The sequence below is a fragment of the Pseudocercospora fijiensis genome (genome assembly GCF_000340215.1).
Source record: "Pseudocercospora fijiensis CIRAD86 unplaced genomic scaffold MYCFIscaffold_10, whole genome shotgun sequence".
NCBI lineage: Eukaryota > Fungi > Ascomycota > Dothideomycetes > Mycosphaerellales > Mycosphaerellaceae > Pseudocercospora > Pseudocercospora fijiensis.
The window spans coordinates 1,125,233-1,145,793 of NW_006921541.1; the positions used below are offsets into that span (position 1 = coordinate 1,125,233).

A 20,561-nucleotide genomic window follows, 5' to 3' on the forward strand; every position below is an offset into this window, starting at 1 on the left:
TCGGCCCCACTGCGAAAAGCAATGGGTGGTACGCCCACGCGGGAGCTCCGAGCGAGCAGTCCCAGAAGCCAGTATGAACCCTCTCTCCCAGAGGGCGACCAGAAAGCATGAGTGGGCGATGACTTAGGCGAGAGCATTTCCGCGAAGCGCAGCTTTGGTTCCAATAAGGAGTCTGCTAATGTTCCGCGATCCATATTTGGTCTGAATTCATTTCACCAATTGCCATGCCACTACGTAAGACAGAAGCTGGCCCGTGGGGAGAACACCAGTCTCTAAAAAGAAACCTGCCCGGTTAGGAGCAATGTGTACGCACATGGCTGGGAGAAGGTTTGATGAGTACGCGAGTATAGAGGGTCCATGTCCACGTCAGGATTGATACTACGGCGGAGAACACCCGGGGCGGAAAAGTTTTGCTTCGCATACAGTCGATTCACGCTTGGCTGGCGCAAAGATGGTGATGATCGCTCCTTCATTCAACGCTGTCAACAACGCTCTCTCTGCGACACAAGTTGCAGAGGTAGGGACTCGTCACAGACTCGTCACAGAGCGAAGGTGCATTGGTCGCACGCAGTCCATTTGAGTGGCATAACGCACGTACTTGCAAGGCTGGTGCCTACTTCCAAGCAAAATCGGCTCAAACTCCTCAAACTCAGGTGGCGCACAAGGATACGCTTACTCCCTCTTGCCCTTCAGGTCTTTTCGTCGAAAGCAGCGTCGCACACCGGAGCAGACAGCGCTGTGTTGCAGATTCTGACATTGGAGTGATAGGCTGGACGAGAGCTTTCTAATCCTGTTAACCTTTGCTCTACCACTCTATCGCGCCACTCAAATCGAGGCCTCGAAGTTGCAGAAGGCACCTTATTCTGAAGCTTCGACTGGAGAGTAACGGCCTGCTCGAGACATCTGCCTGACATCTTATCCTTTGCTCTACAGCTCCCTCTTGCCTGCACCTCCTGTAGATCATTGATTCCAGTGTGTTGAGATCACCGACCGCACGTTCTATACAGGCTTCAACCCGGGAGTAGCTGTCTCATTGAGGAGCTCGATAGTGCTAACGTTTTTGTCTCGAGTCCGAGTCCGACGCTTATACAAGCATGAGAGTGCCTTGATGGACTGACTTTGCTCAGTTTTCATGGTCGAGTTCCCGGAGGGTGAGTTGTACGTTCGGCGGGGTCATCACATTCTTGGTCGCTCATGCCATGTTCAAGTCGTCTTTCCTCAAGGTGAGTCGAGCGGTCTAAGGATCGTTCACGTGCTTGCCCACTCAATGCCCATCTCGCGAGTCTTGTGCTTCAGCCTTCAGATCGATGTACACGATAGGGGTCATGTCGCCTACTTGGAGGAAAGCGCGCCATGTCACACGACCATATGCCACAGATCCGGTCTATATCTTCCATCGCAACTGTAACCACATCACAACCACGACTTGCATCAAGCCTCTCAGACACATTGATTCACAGCACAGACATCCCGGAACACGACACTATCTGCTGCGTCCTACTTGTTCAAAGACACACCCCATATCACAAAGCAAGCACACCTGCCAGACGGCAACATCTTTGCCGTCACATCCTTCCCCAAGAGTGATCAAATCCGACATGCGTGCAAACTTGGTCGCCTTGGTCGCTGCGACTGCAGTCGCATGCAGCAGCGCGGCCCCTCTTCAGCTCAATGATCCGGGCTTGACCTCATCTGCGCCATCAACATCGGTCGAGAGAGATATCTATCCAAGGTCCCATGCCCCTTTCAAGCAGATCGGACAGTTTTCGCTCAGCGACTACATCGTTTCCGGACAAGCTGTCTGTGGAACTGCGCCATTCGATTCTGGCCTTGAGTACCAGGTTCACATCGGTCGCGATTTCGTCAATGGCCAAGGCTGTGAGCACTTTGCTGTCTGCCACTTGCCATGAATCATGCTGACCACGTTGATAGGTGATGCGGTCTATGCAACCATGCGTGAACATATCAGCAATGCCAATAAATCCGAAATCCTCAAACGCGAAGAGTACAAATGCACCGGGGATGGTTATGGTCAGACCATGCTCATGTTCAAGGTGTACGGTGCGACCTACGACACCCCAGAATTACTATACGAAGTCATCGAAGGCTTGGACCAGGCGTATCCGGGAGTGCCATTCATAGCAGAGCGAATCTGCCTCTCTGATGGTGTATTGGCTTCTCCGGCGTGGTCTTGTGCAGGTCGGACCTGCTTGCCCCAAAATACCCGGCGCCAGGACACTCGTCAGAGCTCTCCTGCACGTCGAGATGAGGTCAACCCATGGGGTCAGCAGTGGGCTCCTGCTAGGATGCCGGTCACTGCTGAAGATCCATTGCACATGTTTGTCGCAGAGACTACCTTCTCAGGCGTGGTTGGCTATGAGCTACAGATCAATCGTCCCTACGAGCTACACACTGTCTGCGAGTACTTCTTAGGCACTCTGCAGCAGGCTGCCGAGATCAATGAATGGGGCTGCAGGGCAGACCCGTTCGGTGGTACGCAGCTCAAGTTCACCGCTCGTCTTCCGAGCTACGATCTCTGCCAGCCAGGTGTCTACGACAAGATCAATCAAGCATTCCCAGACGTTGGAATCCTCGAAAAGCGCCCCGGCTGGTCTGGAGATTGCGAGGTGCCAAGCTACTGGCCACACTCGACCTATCCAAGCACTCCGATCATTCCACGAGGAACATTTTCTTGAGATATCTCCATGGTCAGCTTGCTGTGGCTGTACTGGCAAACAGCAAGCATGATGTATCAACCCATACTACTTTTAAGATCATCACGATATTTTGCAATTTGCTCCGTACGTCGGAGGCATGCATTGCGATACAACATCTCAGCCACCTTCTCCACAAAACGGAGTAATTGCTCGGAGTGAAAGGCTAGCGGAAACTGTGTTGGACACCAAGTAACACTCAAATATGCATATCAGGTATTGGAGTGTACCCAAAAGGTGACGAGAAAATTCAAAGAATTACCCTCTCCATGCTCCTCTTGTTGACAACCCAATATGCTCGGCTTCAGTCAAGCGTCAGAGACTTTGGGGACTCAACTCGCTGCCGCGGTCCCCAAAACGTGTTGAGATCGATGCAGCGCAAGAGCTGCTGGACTTCTCCTCAATGTCCTCGTAGCGCGTTGAACATTTGGAGAGATGAGGATGTCCTCGACCTCAATCTGTCATACTTCTTCTCATTACGAGACCCATACCGTGCTCCCCTTCAGTGACTGAGACTCTTGAGGATAGGTCGGCTTTGGCAGAGACACCCAGTAACACGACCTTTGCCTGCTCCAGATTCATGATAAACACCAGTTCTTTTGCGAGGGACATAGTACTCAACCTTCTTCGGGCGCAAATCTTCCATCTCAGGATCTAATATCTGCCTCTCATTGCCCCTGTTCCTTTCCGATCTTCTTGAGCCAGGTGAGCGGCTTTCTCCATTTTGAACTCTTCCTCGCATGATGAGCCTCCATTCCCGAGCGCAAATTGGGTGTAGTCGCCGATTTTGGCAGTGGCTCCTCGCGAGAATAACCCATATTGGAAGCAGCGACTTTCACTGCTGGTGCAATGCTGTGATCAACGGGTCTCTGCTCAAGAAAATTGGCCGCACCTTCGTCGATGTGCCGAGCTGAAGGCCCTGAAGCGTCAAGGATTTCAAAGTTGGAAGCCTCTTCAACCAGCTCGTCGCTATTCCCTCTGAACATGTTGCGTAGATGATGTACGTCGCTCCAGCTTTCCTTTTCCTGCGCAAGGAGGTCGGCCACGGTTGCGGTCGAGCGGTGTAGTTCAAGTCGGTCGCATCGAAATTGGCGGTACGGTGGGATCTGGTCACCGCTCCTAGCGGTCAAAGAGTTGGTCGCACGACCAGCTGCTGCACCAAGGCGTTCCGAATGTAGCCCTGGTTCAGACAGTTGGCACTCTTCAGATAGATGCCGACCCTGCCCGCGCGATGTTGAAGATGGATCAGAGGCAATTCTGTCATCGATAAGGACTCCAGTTTCGTCGCTTGGAGTAGTGAGCTCGACAAATCTATCTTTGCCAGATTCGTTAGGGGCCCTTGTATCTGAGCCACGCTGTGTTGCCTCGACGGTGTTGCTAGGCAAGCCGTCGTTGTTTGACGACATTTCAGCGACGCCTCCCACATCGCCAGGAAGGTCGATGCCTTCCGCCAACTTCATAGACTTGAGACGCTTCGCTTCATGCTTGGAAACCGACCCAAACCCAGACTCGGCAGCCTCGAGGTCCATATCTGGAGGGCATGTATCGATCATACGATTTCTTTCGCGCCAATGTTGGTGCCTGGCCTTCGCAGCTGCTAATGTTTTGGGCTTCGAGAACGACAAATTTGAAGCGCCAATGGCCTTCTGCTGGTTCTCGGCATAGCGCGTAGTGGTCAACTTGGACACAGAAATATCGATATTTACGGCAGATCCAAAGTATAGAGGCATGGCTCCAGAATTCGAGGTTTCCATTCCTTGCAATGCTGCTGCGTTATTTCCCAAGACAGAGTGTTTCAGCAGTCCATCGAAGCGCTGTAAATTCGCTCTGAACTGCTGGTGATGTCCGGTGACTTGGCAGTCGTAGTTGGGGATGATCTGGAATCGCTGAAGTCCCGTGAACTTTCTGGTTACAATGTTGTACATTCGACTGCTCTTCAGCTCCTGGTAGCTGCATTCTCGCTTGAAAATCGTGTTCGGCTCCAGGTCGTAGAAGAAGTGGGCTTGCACCACGAGCTGAACGTCTCGTAGAGATGGGAAAGCTTCGCGTTTGAAGCCGTAGACGTCGACGAAAAGCATTTTCAATGACGTGACCCACTGACAGAAGAAGCCTTGCGGACGCCGCAAAGTATCGGAGTTGCACAGGCTGACATACTCAAATCTGCCACGCGACGAGTATGATCTGGCAGAGGTGAGGAAGAAACGCTTGCAGACGAGGAAGTCATGGACTTTAGATGGCGGAAAAGGCACGATCTCGTACTGTGGATCGATCGACCTGCGCTCGAGCTCGCGCCTTTCCCATCGGTTCTTGAACAATACTGCCGAATTGCCTGGATGCTGGTAGGCGTAGTCGCAGATGTGTTCGAGAAGTTCTTGAGGCAAGTCAAGGAGGGAACAGCGAGGAGCGCTCATTCTGGCCGTGACTGGAACGTCCTGCTGAGGGCTCGAGTCTGCCATTCTTTTGGTGGGAGGGCGGGCGGCTTCACTGCGAGTTTGGCAGATCGCCTAACATTCGATCCAAGAGCCGTGTCGACAATGTAGGTCGAAGCGCTGCATTTAGCATGTGAGAAGTCTTGCAGCAAGAGCCTTGCGATTGAAGCTTGTGTTCACTTGTGACGCGAGCAGAGCTCTGCAGTTGCTCAGGCAACCCTCGCAGAGCAATTCACTTTCACAAACAATGCGGTTGTCGAGAAAAAAAGGCGCTGGGCACGACTGACCGCCGTCATGTCGATGAGTATGCCATGCCATGCCATGCCATGCCACATAGACATCACTCCGCTCCATCTTGAAACAATCTCAGTGGTGTCCACACGCAGCCAGGACGCTACATTCTTCCTTGATGTACATATTACGGGAGGAGATCCTACGTAAGTCCAGACATGAATTCCGCCTCGTGGTGATGACCCGCTATGCTTTGCTCCTGGAGAGTGAGATGGTAGATATTCTAGGCACGCCTCCAGGCAGGTGTTTGTTGAAATTCGGTATGGAGATATCTGGGGACTAGAATAATACACTTAGGTTCCGGCAGGCGAATGCCATGTACTCAGAAGCTCTCCATGTCTGTGTGATGGAAAGGAGGGCAACGTGTGAGCTGTCGAGAGGCAAAGATTGGAGCCTCGGGAAGTCTCGCCGCGGCCAGGATGGATATTAAGAGACATGTCATCGACATCGTCTCTTTCCCCAGGACCCCATCACTCCACAGCAATAATCACAACGTCCAAAATGACATTTGCATTCCGGGACACCTGCTCATTAAAGCGCAAAGTGAGTGGCTGCAGATGGGCTTTGCCGAATGCCTCGCACTCGACAGCAGAAACGACCAAGACAGCATCAACCCTGCATCGCTCAACGTGCGTGCTGTTTCGCCTCCACGCGTCCTTGTTGTCCGGCCACTGAATCGTGTAGACTCATTTCAGTGTCGACCGCATGGCCGCAGACAATCCAGATTGGAGGAGAAGCGTCGTTTCGGAGCAGTGTGAAACATGGCGGAATCAAAGACGGCCGCAGTAATGAGTGCCGACAAGTACGCGCATGGCAGGGTAGTGCTGGGCAATATCAATGGCAAGAAACCGGTAAGCGCTCATCTTCATGTCCATTGACGTAGCCGTGCCGGTCAAGCATCTGTCTTGAAGAGCAAGTCAAAAGAGCCACCATGCCGCCTATGCGCTACTACAGCGGCGACTGGACAGACATGGCCAACGCAGACACTGGCCTAGCCACACTATCCGAGGCACCAGAACTCCCACTGCGCGAGCACTTCAAGCCGCCGCCCAGTCCTACTCGCAGCGCTCAGGGATTTAGTGGCCAGCCTGTCGACACCGATCAATATGAAAAGCCCCCTCAGCGAAACACTCCCGCTGACCACGCCCAACAGGCGACGACGACTTCGCCAATTGCGTACATGAGAGACCTGCAAAAAGTCATTGGCTACCTTCTACCTTTTCCAGAGCCTCACTTGTCTGAGAATGCTCCGAAGGATCGTCATATGCCAGAGCGCTTCATGCTTTACACCCCACCGCATCCACCCTTCCTCACGAAGCCCGAGGGAGAAAGTAAGACAGAATCATGGAGGAAGGAAGGCATCTCCCACTTCTGCAGGAGGAAGTGGGTTGAAGAGCTCAGAGAGGCGAAGATGCGCACGCCAAAGGACGGAAAGACTACCAAGTTCAAGCGTCTCAAATGGCGCGCTACAAAAGGTACAGACTGGGGCATTGACAAGACAAAGTCCTCCAACTTGGACTTCCTGAACCGTATCGCACGCATGCAGGACGCAGCCAATGAGATTGCCGAAGACGTGTATCGCAAGACTGTCAGCCCCGAAGAAATTATGTTGCTCTTCCCTCCTGGTCTGGTCATGGATGTCGACGGCCCTGGTGGAGAGTTCTTGCGGGACGAATTTATCGCCAGTCTCCGTCGTACCAAGAAGAGAGCAATGCGAGATTCCATCATTGCTGCGCTGCTGTTTCCCCCGGCAATTGTCGTTGACACCTTGGCCGTCCCGGTTTGGCCCTTTGGTGGCCTGGCAGGTGAGTTGCATGCGCCTGCAAACTTCAGTGACAATTTCATCAACACTATTCACTAATACATGCGCAGAGATTGACGCTGTCTGGTTTTACGCATCCTTCCGTGGAGCTAAAACTAGCCGCAGCATCACTAAGCGCCTTGAGATTGCTGATACCGAGATCAACTACACTTCTGTCTCAAAGAAAGATGTCGAAAAGCGCAAGAACGAGCTGCGTCTCGACTTCACCCCTTCTCAACGCGTTGACGTTCTCCAGCGCTACCTTGCCGCGAAATGTCACGAGAATGATGGCAAGCTGTTTCCAGAATACGTTCCACCGCCAAGTGAGACGCACATCCTCGAGGCGATTGGCTGGACACACAGCGACGACGTTGGGGACGGAACGCCATTGTCCTGGGAAGACAAGCAGTGGGAGCTGATGCAAATCAAGGATGATCTTGACAGGACTTTCACAAAGGCAGCGAAAGAATGGGCGAAATGGTGCAAAAGATGGGAGAAGAATCCTGAGAAAGCTATCAAGAAGTGAGCCCATCTCTGAAAATGTTGAGTTTCACAGTTTGCAGTATGTAAGCCGTTTCGGGCCTCGGTATGGAGTTCCAAGTTTGTCGTTCTAGGTTGACTTCAGCGATCAGTGTCCGTCAATGCAGACCTAGCAGCACATCTTTCATAATAGGTCCGCATCCCTTCTAGCTCGGCGGACAGCTCGCCGCAATATTGACCTGGTGCATCGTCCTCGCTCCCAATTTCTCAAGCGGATATTCCAGAAATGCATGTTTCATACCCTATTCAAATTCAAAAGCCAGTCAGCCAACCAGCGTTCACCCCACATCAAGCACCGCACACAAAGAGAAGACGTCTAAACTTACCCTATTATGCCATACACAAACATCCCCCTCCTCGTACGGCGCAATCAAAACATTTCTGGGCTTCACCATCCGCCTGTCAAAGCCATATAACCAAGCCCTAACCTCATCGACATCATCAATGACCTTTTCCTCATCTGTAGGAGAAGACTTGAGATGTAATTTCTTCGCAATGATCGAATGTACCATAAAAGCCTTTTTCCCGGTGACTTCGTTATGCCACACCATAGGATACTTCTTCACTTTCTTTTCATCTACCGGTGGTAACTCCTCGTCCTTCAACTCCAAACCTTGTCCCTGTGCAATCGTGATTCCGATGGGATCCTGCTTACATCGGGATATCCATTGATACGGATGTGGAGAGTATGTGACATAACTATTCTCCGAGATGGCTTTTTCTTCGGGAGTCAGCATTTCGTATAGCTGTTCACAGGAGAAATACGCTGTTCGACCAGGTCGGACGTTTTCCAGTTTTGCGCCTGAACCATCGTCCCAGACCACGGTTTGCTTCAAGCCTTGATCGGGAAGTTTGACGCAGCGAAGGGCTGTCACTTTCGGAGGTTCGAGATCATACATTGCACAATCGATGTGCCATCTTCCGAATCTGGTGACTCCTGCCGAAATTTCTTCGGGTGTGGGTGGATCGACTTGTGTCTTGAGGATGCTGGTTGGGTCCATTGTGACTCCTTTGAGGCCGTAGTGATCATCGCCTTGATAGCCGGCTCCTATCATTCGCACGCCGGGAGCTTCGGGGATGCCGTGGACCGAGCCCAAGGCCAAGAGCGACTTGCCGCCGTCTTTGCGGGCTTCCTTCATTCTGTCTACAGATCCATGGCCGTGGACTGCTGCGGCTTCTGGATCGAAGCGGCGCACGAAGTTGAAGTGGTTCGTCGGTGTCAACTTTTGTTGATTCTTGATGATGACTAGGGAGTTCTCATAAAGTGCTTGCCGGATGGCTTGGAATGTGGCATCATCAAGGTTGTTAAGGTCGACACCTGAGATAAAGGCGCCGAACTGCACAGATCAGCGGATACGACAGTGAAAGCTGAAGTACGTAGCATACCTTGACATTTGAGTCTTGGCCTGGATCAATGGGCTTGATCTCGAGCTCTGATTCAGTGCTGTGTGGCATGATAGCAGTCTTTGCGCAGAAGCGTAGCAGCAGAGATGACAAAGTGCTTTCGTACGTTTTCGAGAGTGTTAGATTGTAAGTCTTACGAACGCAGATCCTGCAAACACGAAGCCGATGAAAGAAGTATCCAATTGTCCAGGATGAAGCTTGTCGATGAAGAGCTCGGTATCGGAGCATGCCGTTGGTTTGATAGACCTCACCTGGTCGAGAAAGCCTTGCTAACATCATTCGGCCGAGTCTCCGTCTGACTTGATGATAAGCTTGCTGCAAGTCCTTTGGGGGTGTACATCGCAAGCGAGACTGTTCGTAAAGCCTTGGCGAGGACTGTAACCCATTCGAACGGTAGTGATCAACTACTGGTATCGGCGAAAGTCTGTGGTCCAGCTCAGACGGATAAGGCCGATAGCTTCGCCTGCGTGCTGATTTTCCATCATGCTTAGCTCTTGGGTGTTACATGCTTGATCTGGAAGAATGCCGACATAAACCTTCGCATGTTTCTTCGTTCAAAAGGAAAGCCGCCTCCGCTTCTTCAAATCACCGCACCCGCGTGTAATTTTCACGCCTGCATCCCGTGCGTCAGTACAACAATTTTGCGCTTTCATAAGTGATCGCGCAACATTTTTCTTACACAGAAATCACCAACAAGCCATGCCTTCTGCTACTCGAGATGATGTTCCTGGCGACGAACTACCTGTCGTCAACTTCAGCAGCTTCGACAGCGATGCCAAGATTGTATCAGCCAAATTGCTGGCGGCGGCCAAACGATGGGGCTTTTTAGTCCTGACAGGACATGGTATTCCCGGACAGGTCATCAACGACATGCTCGCAACTACTTCAAGCTTCTTCGATCAGCCGGAAGATGTCAAAGCTGAGAAGTGGATGAATATTAAACAGCAAGGCTATGACTATAAGGAGTCAATTATCGGTGTCTCTGAAGGCATGTGCTTCGGGTCTGTGGCGAATGCCAATCTAACGTGCGACAATATTCCCAGCTGGTGGACAGCAGAGAAGAAACAGCAAGCGGAGACGTTTCGGACGGAGTGCAATACGGTGGCGCAAAGAGTGTTGAGTGCCTTCGCGATTGCCATGAATCTAGAGTCTGACTTCTTCTCGCGTGCACATTCACCGATGAAGGAGCCGGGAAATGTCTTGAGGTTGATTCGATATCCAGTCGTGGACAAGCCGGTTGATGCTAGTTTCCCGCGGCTTGGTGAGCACACTGATTGGGGTACAATCACTTTACTCTTCGCAACGGAGCCAGGTCTTGAGGTTCTCTCGCCAGACAATGATAGGTGGGTGGCAGCACCTATCGTTGAAGAGGGCATTATTGTGAATGTGGGCGATGGGCTGGCACTTTGGACGGCGGGGCTGCTCAAGAGCACAAAGCACCGCCTGTCGTGGGAGAGCCTTCCAGGCGACAAGTCGCGAGAAAGCATGGCATACTTCGTCAATGCCAACGCAGGTGAGTGGCATCGCCGTGTACCGAGACTGCGCTTTTCGGCTGATCAAATTGCAGATGCGCCCTTGAAGTGCGTGGAGCAGGATGCGGCCACGGGTCGATGTGTAGAAGCATGTCTGCCTTTTGACGCGACCTTTGGTGACTACCAGAACGCTCGCATGCGGCTTTATCACGAGAAATTCAATTCAGACGGAACTGATGACGAGTTGAAGGTCGACGCCAGGTTCTTGCAGATGGTCCGGAACATCGGGGTGGCTCATGGCACCGGCATTGACTTTGAAGGCACTCATGACGCGTCGACGGCGAGCTGAGGGTGACTTTATCAGATATGGAGGGTGTAGGACGGTGGGCAGAGGATGGTGGGCAAAGGGAGGGTGTCACAACCTAAGCCTGAGCGCTTACTAAGCCTGGAGTTGACGGCTCAACCTCGGGCACACCACAGAGTCTTGGCACGATGACGCCTTCTGCTTTCGCTGCCATCTCTACCTCTCCACTTTACATGTGTCTTCTCATCATCATCCATACCATACCACCACCATGCCAGGATGCTGGCATCATGTCGTAGAAACTCTGAGCCTATGCCTGCTCAGTGGCATTTCGGCCATAGCAGAGCACACGCAGATACCGATACAGCCCTCATCGAAACAGCCGAATATAGTCTTCATCCTTACAGACGATCAAGATCTTCATATGGATTCCCTCTCACATATGCCACAACTGCAAAAGTACATCACCGAACAAGGCACATCATTTAGCAGACACTACTGTACAGTAGCACTTTGCTGTCCGTCCCGAGTGAGCTTGTGGACAGGCAAGGCAGCACACAACACAAATGTCACAGACGTCAATCCTCCGTACGGTAAGGTTTCTCGCGCATCCTCTTGCTACTTTCCCCTTGTCTCTTGTCTAAACCAAAACGATACTGAACCCCATAGGCGGCTACCCGAAGTTCATATCTCAGGGGTTCAATGATGCATACTTGCCTCTCTGGCTACAAGAGCTCAACTATGGGACTTACTACGTCGGGAAGCTCTTCAATGCTCAGAACGTCGACAACTACGCTTCGCCCCATGCAGCGGGTTGGACTGGGTCCGAATTTCTTCTGGACCCATATACATACGAGTATCTGAATGCAACCTTCCAACGCAATCACGACCCACCTGTCAGCTATGAAGGTCTATATAGTACCGATGTCCTTGCAAATAAGTCTTTCGAATTCCTGGCCGACGGACTGGATGCATATAAGGCCAGCGGGAAACCATTCTTCTTGACCATCGCACCAACAGCACCTCACTCAAATGTGCATATGAATACCGCTATTGATGGGAATTTCTCCGAAGGCTCGAACACCCAGTCTCCGCCTGTCTCAGCTGAGAGACACGCCCATCTCTTTGAAGATGTGATTGTTCCAAGAACGCCCCACTTCAATCCTTCCAATCCTCATGGCGTTTCTTGGATATCGCGTCTTCCCGAACAGAACAACACGAATCTTGCGTTCAATGATCACTTTTATCGCCAAAGGCTACGTTCTCTTCAGGCTGTTGACGAGATGGTTGGCGAACTTTTCAAGCGCCTCGAGGATGCGAGGGTGCTTGACGATACCTATGTCTTCTTCTCCACGGATAATGGATACCATATTGGCCAGCATCGGCTCCAACCAGGCAAGCAATGTCCATTCGAGGAGGATATCAATATTCCATTCATGGTTCGAGGTCCAGGCATTGGAAAAGGAGTGACCGCAGATATTGTCACAACACACACTGATCTGGCTCCGACGTTCCTCAAACTCGCTGGTGGTGAGATCAGAGACGACTTCGATGGGCAGTTCATATCACTACAAACCGCAGGCGAGCAAGGCTATGGCAACGCTGAACACGTCAACGTTGAGAGCTGGGGCGTCATCATGTCCGAAGGCGATCACGGACAGGTACTCTATCCAAATCACACATACAAAGCTTTACGGGTCAGCGCTGCTGGTTACAGCCTGTTGTACACAGTTTGGTGCAGCGGCGAGCATGAGCTTTACGATCTGGTCCAGGACCCTTATGAGATGGAGAATCTGTATCCAATGGATCATGAGACAAAGTTTGTCTCCTTCGAGGCTGACTTTTCGAAGCTCGCTCTGAGGGAAAGAGAAGCTCAGCATTGTTCCTGGTTGCATCAATCACACCACAGCGATGCTGGCGGTTTGCCTCTAACGACCGCTACAAATAGCAGTCCGGGCGACACATCATCGAATCAGTCTGCAGACGAACAAAGTCCTGCCGGAGTCAAGGCCACTCTGAATCATCTCATTCCTCGCCTTGACGCTTTACTTATGGTCCTCAAGACGTGTAAAGGCAGAGGTTGCACACATCCCTGGGAAGTCCTTCATCCAGCTGGTAATGTGATGTCCTTGCTTGAAGCCATGACACCCGAGTTTGACGATTTCTACTTTGGACAGCAAAGAGTGGCGTTTGAGAAATGCGAAGAGGGATACATACTGGAGAGCGAGGGGCCTATCAAGGTTTCGCCGTACACGTTTGACAACGGATCTTGATAGCAGAATACAAATCGCTTCAAGTTCAAGATAATGCCAAAAGGCGTTCGAATACCTTTGATTCAGCATCGATTGTCACCGCTCATCGCCGTGACATTCTTGAGCGCTCATTCCGAAGCAGAACGATTGACAATCGCCCTCAGCTCAATGGAATTCGCATTCAAGAGCATCGATGTCCTCAAGTTGAACTTCAAACTCGCGGTAAATTGGAAACAGGTCTACAACGCTGCGTCAAGGTGCACCGACGACTCACAGGCTCTGCCGTTGAGCCAAGATAGAGTGTTGGACACTGCCGTATTTCTGTTCATATGTTATCACTGCAGGTGCTGTGCTTATGATGCGGCAAATTCTCAAGTCCTTGTGTGCTGAGAAGGGACAGAAAACTGACAATCACCCTCAGCTCAATGGCACAATCCCAGCACACTCAGAGCAACGATTGATGGAAATGACTCAGTCGCGGAGCTATTATAGACCAAGCTTTATTGCTTTAGCGAAGCATCAGAGTGCTCTGACGACTTATACGCTCTACCATTGAGTTAAGAATGATTGTCGGAGGAGCTTCTGATGACATGCCAGGTGGTAGATATGGCCGTGACATTGATCTATGGGCACGAGAAGACTCTAGGTTGGGTCCCGAGCACATTCGAAGCTTCGCGATTTGGTGATCAATGCGAAATGATAGTCGGGGCTGCCCTGGAGCATTTTCATCTGCAAAAGGATACCTATCGCCGCGCTCCCAGAGGGACTCTTCATTCGAGATACACGCTCCATCCATACGCTCTCCCGTACCACTTCCTTGCCAGCTTCGCACCTGCATCGGTCGGTTGCGAGAAAGCTACTTGCTCTTTATGCTCGATCTTCTCAATATGTCCAGCTAAACTCGCCAAAGTCTCCTGGCCCTCCCCTTCCCATCGTGCTTTGTCTTTGGCGTTGTCCACAGCCATAATGTTGTGCCTCTTGATAGCGACCTCGATCAGGCGCTTTGCAATACCTTGTCCTCTCACTGTCGACGAGGTCCATATTCGAGATATGCCCACCACAGCAGGATGTGCGTCGCTCGAGAACTGAACAAGATGTTGAGCGGCTTCCTTCATTTCTTGCACAATAGCCTTTTCTGCCGCAGCCTCTCGTTGCTTCCGAGCCTTCAGTGCTGCAAGCGCGCCTCTCCCCGATGTACTATCCTCGGCAGCTGGTGTTGTCTCAGCTCTTGATTCAAGAACCGGCGGCTTTATGACTTTGTACGCCTTGCCAATCTTTTGCACAAGCAAGAATCCCACACACTTCGTTCCCCGTATGTACAAGTACGCTTTGTAAGGTGCGTCCAGCATCGACTCACACTGCGCGACTTTAAGATCCCATATCTGACGCTCAGGTATAGGGACTGCGCCTAGCTCTCTTTGTACAATCTCGAGCACGGCCTGCCCTCGATTCTTTCGCTTGCCGTGATCAAAACAGTCCAGGTATACGATGGCGTCCCCTGCCCTGACGCCCGTAAATACGCCATACTGCTTTCTCCACTGCTTCGTTCTGGACACGAATTCCTTGCCTACATCGTAACCTTCCAGGTTCTGCTTGTGATATTTGTCGTGCAGCTTGCGGTCCTCGGCACTGGAAGCCGTATACTCCATGCCGCAGGTAGAGCAGTTCTTCTGCACAGACTGCCCGAGGCTCATCTGCATCTGACTCTCGTCATCTTTATCCTTGGCATTAGACTTCCTTTGCTTAGCCGATCGAGCATTCTCGGTGGTCGCTTCCAAAGGCTTCCGCTTGCCCAGGATGGAGAATGCATTCCTGACTGGCCTTCTCAGTGTCGATGCCGTTGTCTGTGCTGCGTCTGATCTCGCACTGTTCACTTCTGTCGATTTTGCTTCTCGCTCCAGCTCCCAGGGAAAACACGGTGGACTGCTGGGTGGTGTTCCTTCGCGTCTCGCAATGCCATCGCTGCTGAAGATTGCGCGCGTAGGCGTTGACGAAGGCGCATTATTCTCGGAATCCATGGTCACCGCTGCCATCATCGTCATCGCGGAGGAAAAGACATCTGTACAGTAATCGCGAAGATGTTGAGTGATCGTGACAAACACGCGACGCGTGCTGACAAAAGCTGACATGACTTCATTTTACGCTTAATCAATCCCGCAATTAATATTTATCAAAGCTCCCAGTCTGCCCCGCTTACTCCACCTCCAGAAACATCTCCAGTTCCCATCTCTCGCAATGCCATCCGAAACCACTCCTACTCCAGCAAAGACCTCAACTTGGTCCAAAATCAAATCTTCCCTCAGCGACGCCTTCATCCGAAAACCCGGCGACGGCTACATAAATGGCGGTTCGCGCACAGAAACATTCCTCGAACCAAACCATCCTCGCTTCAAATTCGATCACACCAAATAACTTCTCAGAATTCGGAACAGTAATTCAAAACCCTTCCACGCATTCTCAAACCGATCTCGACGATAACGGGCAATGGAGGTTAGAATTCTCTGTCGCGAATCAAGGGACTGCGACCAAGTGGATCGACGCTACCTATCTTGAGAATTATTATGATAGAGCGGCGAGTGGTAAAAGTGCGAAGGTGGTTGTGAACATGTTTGTTTCTAAATCAAGAACGCTAAAAGATGGGAAATACTTTGATGTGAAGATTTTGGAGAGACATCCGTTTACAAGCCAGACTTTTGTTCCTATGGGTGTGGGAAAGAATGATGAGAATACTAAGTATCTTGTCATTGTTGCTCCGACTTTGCCTTCAGGAAGGGGAAGAGGGAGTAGGGATAAGCCTTATCCTACGCAAGATATCAGGAGGAAGAAGAGTTTGAAAGAGAGGTTATTGGGTGCGAGACCTAATCCTTTTACGAATGATTATTCGAGTTCGACAACGCCTGCTGTATCGGAAAGGGGAGTGGATAGGTGGAGGAGGCCGAAAGGGAGCGGCGAGCCTGATTTGGAGAATTTGAGGGCGTTCGTCGTGAGAGGTGATCAGGCTGTAACCTACGGACCCGGGACATGGCACGCGCCGATGGTGGTGCTGGGAGAAAAGGAGATCGAATTTGTGGTTATGCAGTATGCGAACGGAGTCGGTTTGGAGGATTGCCAGGAGATTGATATTGTGGGAGGCGAGTTGAGGGTGGATATCGGCGCTAAGCCTGCAGCAGTTAAAGGTGTGGATGAGGATGAATCGAGTAAGCCTGGATATATGAGGGCAAAATTATGATTGGTATGATTTGATGGTCTCATGATTTATGATCAGACTAAACTTCAGAGTCGGAAATAGGATTTGAATGGCGCTCGCTGGACATATACGGGCCATGCCAAGTGCCGTACCTACGCAATTTCAACCTGGCTAACATGATCGTGGGTATCTGGTACTAGGTACCTCGGGGCCGCTTTCACCGAAAGCAGGCTTCAAGGTTCAACGCAACAGGTAAAGTCTACGCACAACTCTGCTATGCTATTCCCAACGATATCTCATCCTCAAAATGCTCGTTCATAGACTTAGTTACATATTCCTCATAACCCTAGCCCGCTCAATCACAGCCTGCACAACTGACGAAGATTGCAGTTTGAACGGCATCTGTTCTCCAAGCCCAAGGACATATTGGCTACCATTCTTCCAGAGCTCATTCTGCCAATGCGATCCTGGATGGATTGGGGCAAGTTGCGGAGTTCTAGATCTGAGACCCGCACGTCGGGGCACAGGCTACAATCACATCCAAATCGACGACAGCAATCCCACCCACTATGGCCCTTTCGGCAACTCCTCTTGGGGCGGGCAGATCATCCATGACCCCAATGATCGCTCCCTATTCCATCTCTTCGCAGACTAATTCGATCATGGCTGTAGCTTATCTAACTGGCGCCCGAGTTCGTTCGTCGTGCGAGCGGAATCAAGAACCGGACCTCAAGGACCGTACCACTTCGCTGAGAAAGTAACTAAGACTTTTCGACATAATAGTCGCGTAACTTGGAGCGAAACCGATCGTAAATGGTTGTTGTGGACGATAGGAACAGATTACGTGGCTCCGAGTAAAAGTTGTGCAAGTATTCCCAGGGCAGAGATGCCGAACAAAATTTCAGTCACGACATCCGATAATCTGATTAATGGCACTTGGACACCTTTCAAACTCGCGTTGGATTCTATAGATCCCCAATCAACGAATCCGAGTCCTATACCACTCTGGACTCCACAGAACCAAACCCAGAAAATTGCAATGGCAGTCGAAGACAACGCCATCTTCATCGCTGAGACCTGGCACGACGATTTCAAGCTCGTAAAGACGCAAGACGCTTCTTAGAATACTTCCGAGTACAGTCCCATATGGACCGAAGATCCATTCTTGTGGAGGGATAAACGTGGAAACTTTCATATCTTATGCCACTATATGATCGACCTCTCTGAACACAATAAACGACAGTGGCCACGTGTCGGCACACATCTATTCTCCAGAAGTTTAGAGGGTCAATAGCATTTCCCTAAGTAGGTGGCTTTCACATCGATTGTGGAATTCGATGATGATACGATTTTCACGTTTAAGCGGAGGGAGAGACCTTGGTTGTTTTTTAGTGAGGATAGACAGATGACGCCGTTGTATCTTGTTACTGGTGTGCAGGAGTTTTGGGAGAAGGGGAGGAGTTATACTTTTGTTCAGCCGGTCGGGGAGATGGGAATGGACTTTGAAGAGAGGTTTTCGGTGTGAGCTGTGAGTTGTGAGGTTCGGTGATGAACCTGTCTCTCATTTGTCCAAGGTGATCGGAGTGTGGAATGAAAATCCCCATCGATCGACTCTCAGAACGAACATCGCACGTGTCTCTGCGCTCATCCCTATGAAGCATAATCATGCTATCTGCCGCTCGCCGGCTCTAGCAGGGCCTTCAATGCCTCCCTGAAATCCCGCTCCTCACCCGACTTCAGTCCTTCGTGCCGACACTGGACTCGGCTGCTTCGCATCTCCGAGTATCTCCACTCAATTGTGATACCAACACTCCTGATCAACCCACCGATCAATCTCATCCATATCTTTCAACAACTTCTCAAACGCATGTTCTGTCCATCCATCCTCCCTCGCCACCTGATACCTAAACATCTCCAATGCCTTCTCGCCCTCACACGTATACATCTCCAGCTCCCGATTCGGACGAAACTCTCTTCCAGTATTGACAAGCCACTCCTCCTTAACGCTTCTTGGAATCACCAACTTAGCCTTCCAGACCCCATGTTCTTTCCAGACCTTCGCGCGAACGTAGTAGTGAACCTCCAGACTGAATCTACGCATTTGAGGCAAAATTATAGGACATACGCAGTCTGGTCGGGTGATGAGCTCGTGTTTGCAGTCGAAGATGAAGAATTCGTTCTTTCTGAAGAAGAGCTTCGAAACTTCGGCGCGGATCTGTTTGTTGACTTTTGTGAGCGTTGCGAAGGTGGCTGGGATGGAGCATTGGAGACGGTCTTTGTGTTTGCCATAGCATACGCGAAGCTGGTGAGTGGTATCGACTATGTTGGCAAAGGTGTATATCTTCTTTCGGATGGCGAGAGTGAGGCCGAAGAAGGTGATTTTTGCTGACATGTCGTGGCTCTTCTTTTCTGGTGGAATGTCTCGGATCATGACTGCGCTATCAGAACTCGTGCTCGACTCCATATCCACAGCTGCTGCTTCCCGTGCAGAATTGAGGAGTGTAAGATTCATACTTTGTTGATGGTGATGCTGTTTGAAGTCTTGCGTCAAAGTGGGTCGAGCGTTGACGCTAGCGCGGGACTGTGCATGTGAAAACGAGCTCGCGTCCGAAGTCAACAGCGTCACTATCAGCTGTAGAGTTGAGCTACTTCCATCAAACAAATTTCCAGAAAGCCAATTGCCGTTCGGGGGAAGTAGTTCAATGGTAGAATGCTCTTGATCTGGTCCACCTGGCGGTGCATCAGCAGGAATGTGTGCAAAATCAAGTTAAAAGTTCAGCATGAGCTGGTGTCATGAGTCCATCAAATTCGCTCTTGTTGGCACAATGCGAGAAATTGAACATCGCTGTCACCAAAAATCAAGTTCAACGAGGATGGGGCCTCAAAGAGCGATACGAGTTCGACTGTGGCCTTCTTCAGTGTCTTTTTGCCTGGACTAATCATTTATCGACCACAAGCCTGCAGTGAAAGCCAGTATGGATGAGAGGGAGATATCTGACACTTTCGCTATGGGTATCAGAGTATTAGAACAAACAGCCTCGATGAACAGCGACTGCTGACCACTCACTTTCAACAAATTTCCAATCGCCAGCAGAATGCTTCGGCCATTCGTCGTACTGCAGTCCGCGATCAGGGGCGTTATGCGCGTGGCCATCCTGAGAAGGGATTGTTGCCAGTTCATGATGTCTTCTATTTTCCCTCGGCCTGCGATCTCCTATCCAGCACCTTGTCCACAATGCCCCAGTCTCGCGCCTCTTCAGCGCCCATGAAGAAGTCCCTCTCCATGACCTTCGCGATCTCTTCTAAGCTCCGTTCCACAGTCAAGTGCCTCTTGTAGATCATATTCAATTGCTCTCTCACCCTGAGAATCTCTTTCGCATGGATCGCGATATCGCTGGCTTGTCCATGATATCCTCCGCTGACCTGATGCACCATAATCCTGCTATGTGGTAGACAGTACCTCTGCCCCGCCGCGCCTCCACAAAGAAGTAATGAGCCCATCGACGCGGCTTGCCCGAGGCATATCGTCGTGACGGGCGATTGAATGTACTGCATTGTGTCGTAGATTGCAAGGCCAGCTGTGACACTGCCGCCAGGAGAGTTGATGTAGAGATTGATGGGCTTTTGAGGGTTGTCGGCTTCGAGGAAGAGGAGTTGAGCAACGATGGAGGCGGATGTGGTCTCTTCAACCTCGCCATTGAGACAGACAATGCGCTCCTTGAGCAAGCGAGAGAAGATGTCGTCTGATTTCATTAGTGTGATGTTCATGTTGAAGTCAGGCTCTTCCTACATGTGTGCCAACCGCCGCCCTTATATCATCAGCCCAGGCTCTTCGATCATCAAGTATTCTTCATACCACTGTCTCTGTCACGAAAGGCATCGGCAGCGCCGACTTTGGCGGTCGCTCGGGCATGGCGTTATGTGTGGGCGGAAATGGTGGTGAGCTCGAAAATGATGGTGCACCTCGTCTTGCTGCTTCGCGGAGTAAATGCGAGCGAGTGGCTCGCAGGCTTGATCTTGCAATGAACTCCATTGTGATGGTTCTGATATGTGGTCTAGGATTTGCTAGAGCGTTCAAAGTCGTGAGGTGAAGCTGAAGCACAGGCCATCCCACCTTTCTCATTCCATCCTCATCACACATCGTCCATGCATGGAATACCATTTGGC

The 20,561-nt window shown here is 51.0% G+C and overlaps 11 protein-coding genes across 11 annotated transcripts; 6 read left to right on the plus strand and 5 right to left on the minus strand.

Moving 5' to 3' along the window:
- Positions 1-164: 164 nt before the first annotated feature.
- MYCFIDRAFT_212533 (uncharacterized protein) lies at positions 165-933 on the plus strand. Its single transcript, XM_007933280.1, has one exon. The coding sequence runs from the start codon at positions 358-360 to the stop codon at positions 763-765; it is 408 nt and encodes a 135-aa protein (XP_007931471.1). The 5' UTR covers positions 165-357; the 3' UTR covers positions 766-933.
- A 665-nt stretch (positions 934-1,598) lies between these two features.
- MYCFIDRAFT_84793 (uncharacterized protein) lies at positions 1,599-2,696 on the plus strand (the record flags this gene model as incomplete). The annotated part of the gene is made up of 2 exons (XM_007933281.1): positions 1,599-1,878; positions 1,933-2,696. The coding sequence occupies 2 exons, from the start codon at positions 1,599-1,601 to the stop codon at positions 2,694-2,696; spliced, it is 1,044 nt and encodes a 347-aa protein (XP_007931472.1).
- Positions 2,697-3,382: 686 nt separating this feature from the next.
- MYCFIDRAFT_179186 (uncharacterized protein) lies at positions 3,383-5,560 on the minus strand (the record flags this gene model as incomplete). The annotated part of the gene is made up of 5 exons (XM_007933282.1): positions 3,383-5,198; positions 5,224-5,299; positions 5,324-5,351; positions 5,380-5,497; positions 5,526-5,560. 5 exons carry the CDS (start codon positions 5,558-5,560, stop codon positions 3,383-3,385), a joined length of 2,073 nt encoding a protein of 690 aa, XP_007931473.1.
- Positions 5,561-5,592: 32 nt separating this feature from the next.
- On the plus strand, positions 5,593-7,888 carry MYCFIDRAFT_179187 (uncharacterized protein; the record flags this gene model as incomplete). Its single annotated transcript, XM_007933283.1, has 10 exons — positions 5,593-5,609; positions 5,642-5,677; positions 5,703-5,775; positions 5,815-6,128; positions 6,159-6,186; positions 6,211-6,285; positions 6,318-7,239; positions 7,268-7,757; positions 7,784-7,790; positions 7,850-7,888. The coding sequence occupies 10 exons, from the start codon at positions 5,593-5,595 to the stop codon at positions 7,886-7,888; spliced, it is 2,001 nt and encodes a 666-aa protein (XP_007931474.1).
- Positions 7,889-7,921: 33 nt separating this feature from the next.
- On the minus strand, positions 7,922-9,230 carry MYCFIDRAFT_191119 (uncharacterized protein; the record flags this gene model as incomplete). The annotated part of the gene is made up of 3 exons (XM_007933284.1): positions 7,922-8,017; positions 8,102-9,112; positions 9,162-9,230. 3 exons carry the CDS (start codon positions 9,228-9,230, stop codon positions 7,922-7,924), a joined length of 1,176 nt encoding a protein of 391 aa, XP_007931475.1.
- Positions 9,231-9,878: 648 nt separating this feature from the next.
- On the plus strand, positions 9,879-11,000 carry MYCFIDRAFT_84797 (uncharacterized protein; the record flags this gene model as incomplete). The annotated part of the gene is made up of 2 exons (XM_007933285.1): positions 9,879-10,692; positions 10,747-11,000. 2 exons carry the CDS (start codon positions 9,879-9,881, stop codon positions 10,998-11,000), a joined length of 1,068 nt encoding a protein of 355 aa, XP_007931476.1.
- Positions 11,001-11,226: 226 nt separating this feature from the next.
- MYCFIDRAFT_65580 (uncharacterized protein) lies at positions 11,227-13,228 on the plus strand (the record flags this gene model as incomplete). The annotated part of the gene is made up of 3 exons (XM_007933154.1): positions 11,227-11,548; positions 11,625-12,774; positions 12,949-13,228. The coding sequence occupies 3 exons, from the start codon at positions 11,227-11,229 to the stop codon at positions 13,226-13,228; spliced, it is 1,752 nt and encodes a 583-aa protein (XP_007931345.1).
- Positions 13,229-13,977: 749 nt separating this feature from the next.
- MYCFIDRAFT_120073 (uncharacterized protein) lies at positions 13,978-14,910 on the minus strand (the record flags this gene model as incomplete). Its single annotated transcript, XM_007933286.2, has 3 exons — positions 13,978-14,085; positions 14,167-14,370; positions 14,464-14,910. Coding segments are annotated over 3 exons (759 nt in total), but the record flags the coding sequence as incomplete, so codon positions are not given.
- A 638-nt stretch (positions 14,911-15,548) lies between these two features.
- MYCFIDRAFT_145680 (uncharacterized protein) lies at positions 15,549-16,436 on the plus strand (the record flags this gene model as incomplete). The annotated part of the gene is made up of 1 exon (XM_007933287.1): positions 15,549-16,436. One exon carries the CDS (start codon positions 15,549-15,551, stop codon positions 16,434-16,436), a length of 888 nt encoding a protein of 295 aa, XP_007931478.1.
- A 1,382-nt stretch (positions 16,437-17,818) lies between these two features.
- Positions 17,819-19,136, minus strand: MYCFIDRAFT_179192 (uncharacterized protein; the record flags this gene model as incomplete). The annotated part of the gene is made up of 6 exons (XM_007933288.1): positions 17,819-18,080; positions 18,125-18,154; positions 18,187-18,228; positions 18,260-18,975; positions 19,013-19,026; positions 19,055-19,136. 6 exons carry the CDS (start codon positions 19,134-19,136, stop codon positions 17,819-17,821), a joined length of 1,146 nt encoding a protein of 381 aa, XP_007931479.1.
- Positions 19,137-19,583: 447 nt separating this feature from the next.
- On the minus strand, positions 19,584-20,307 carry MYCFIDRAFT_145667 (uncharacterized protein; the record flags this gene model as incomplete). The annotated part of the gene is made up of 3 exons (XM_007933289.1): positions 19,584-20,137; positions 20,185-20,203; positions 20,251-20,307. 3 exons carry the CDS (start codon positions 20,305-20,307, stop codon positions 19,584-19,586), a joined length of 630 nt encoding a protein of 209 aa, XP_007931480.1.
- Between the last annotated feature and the right edge of the window lie 254 nt (positions 20,308-20,561).

Bases quoted from the DNA above. Each gene is read 5' to 3' on its own strand.
- MYCFIDRAFT_212533 (XM_007933280.1), top strand. From the start codon at position 358: ATGTCCACGTCAGGATTGATACTACGGCGGAGAACACCCGGGGCGGAA.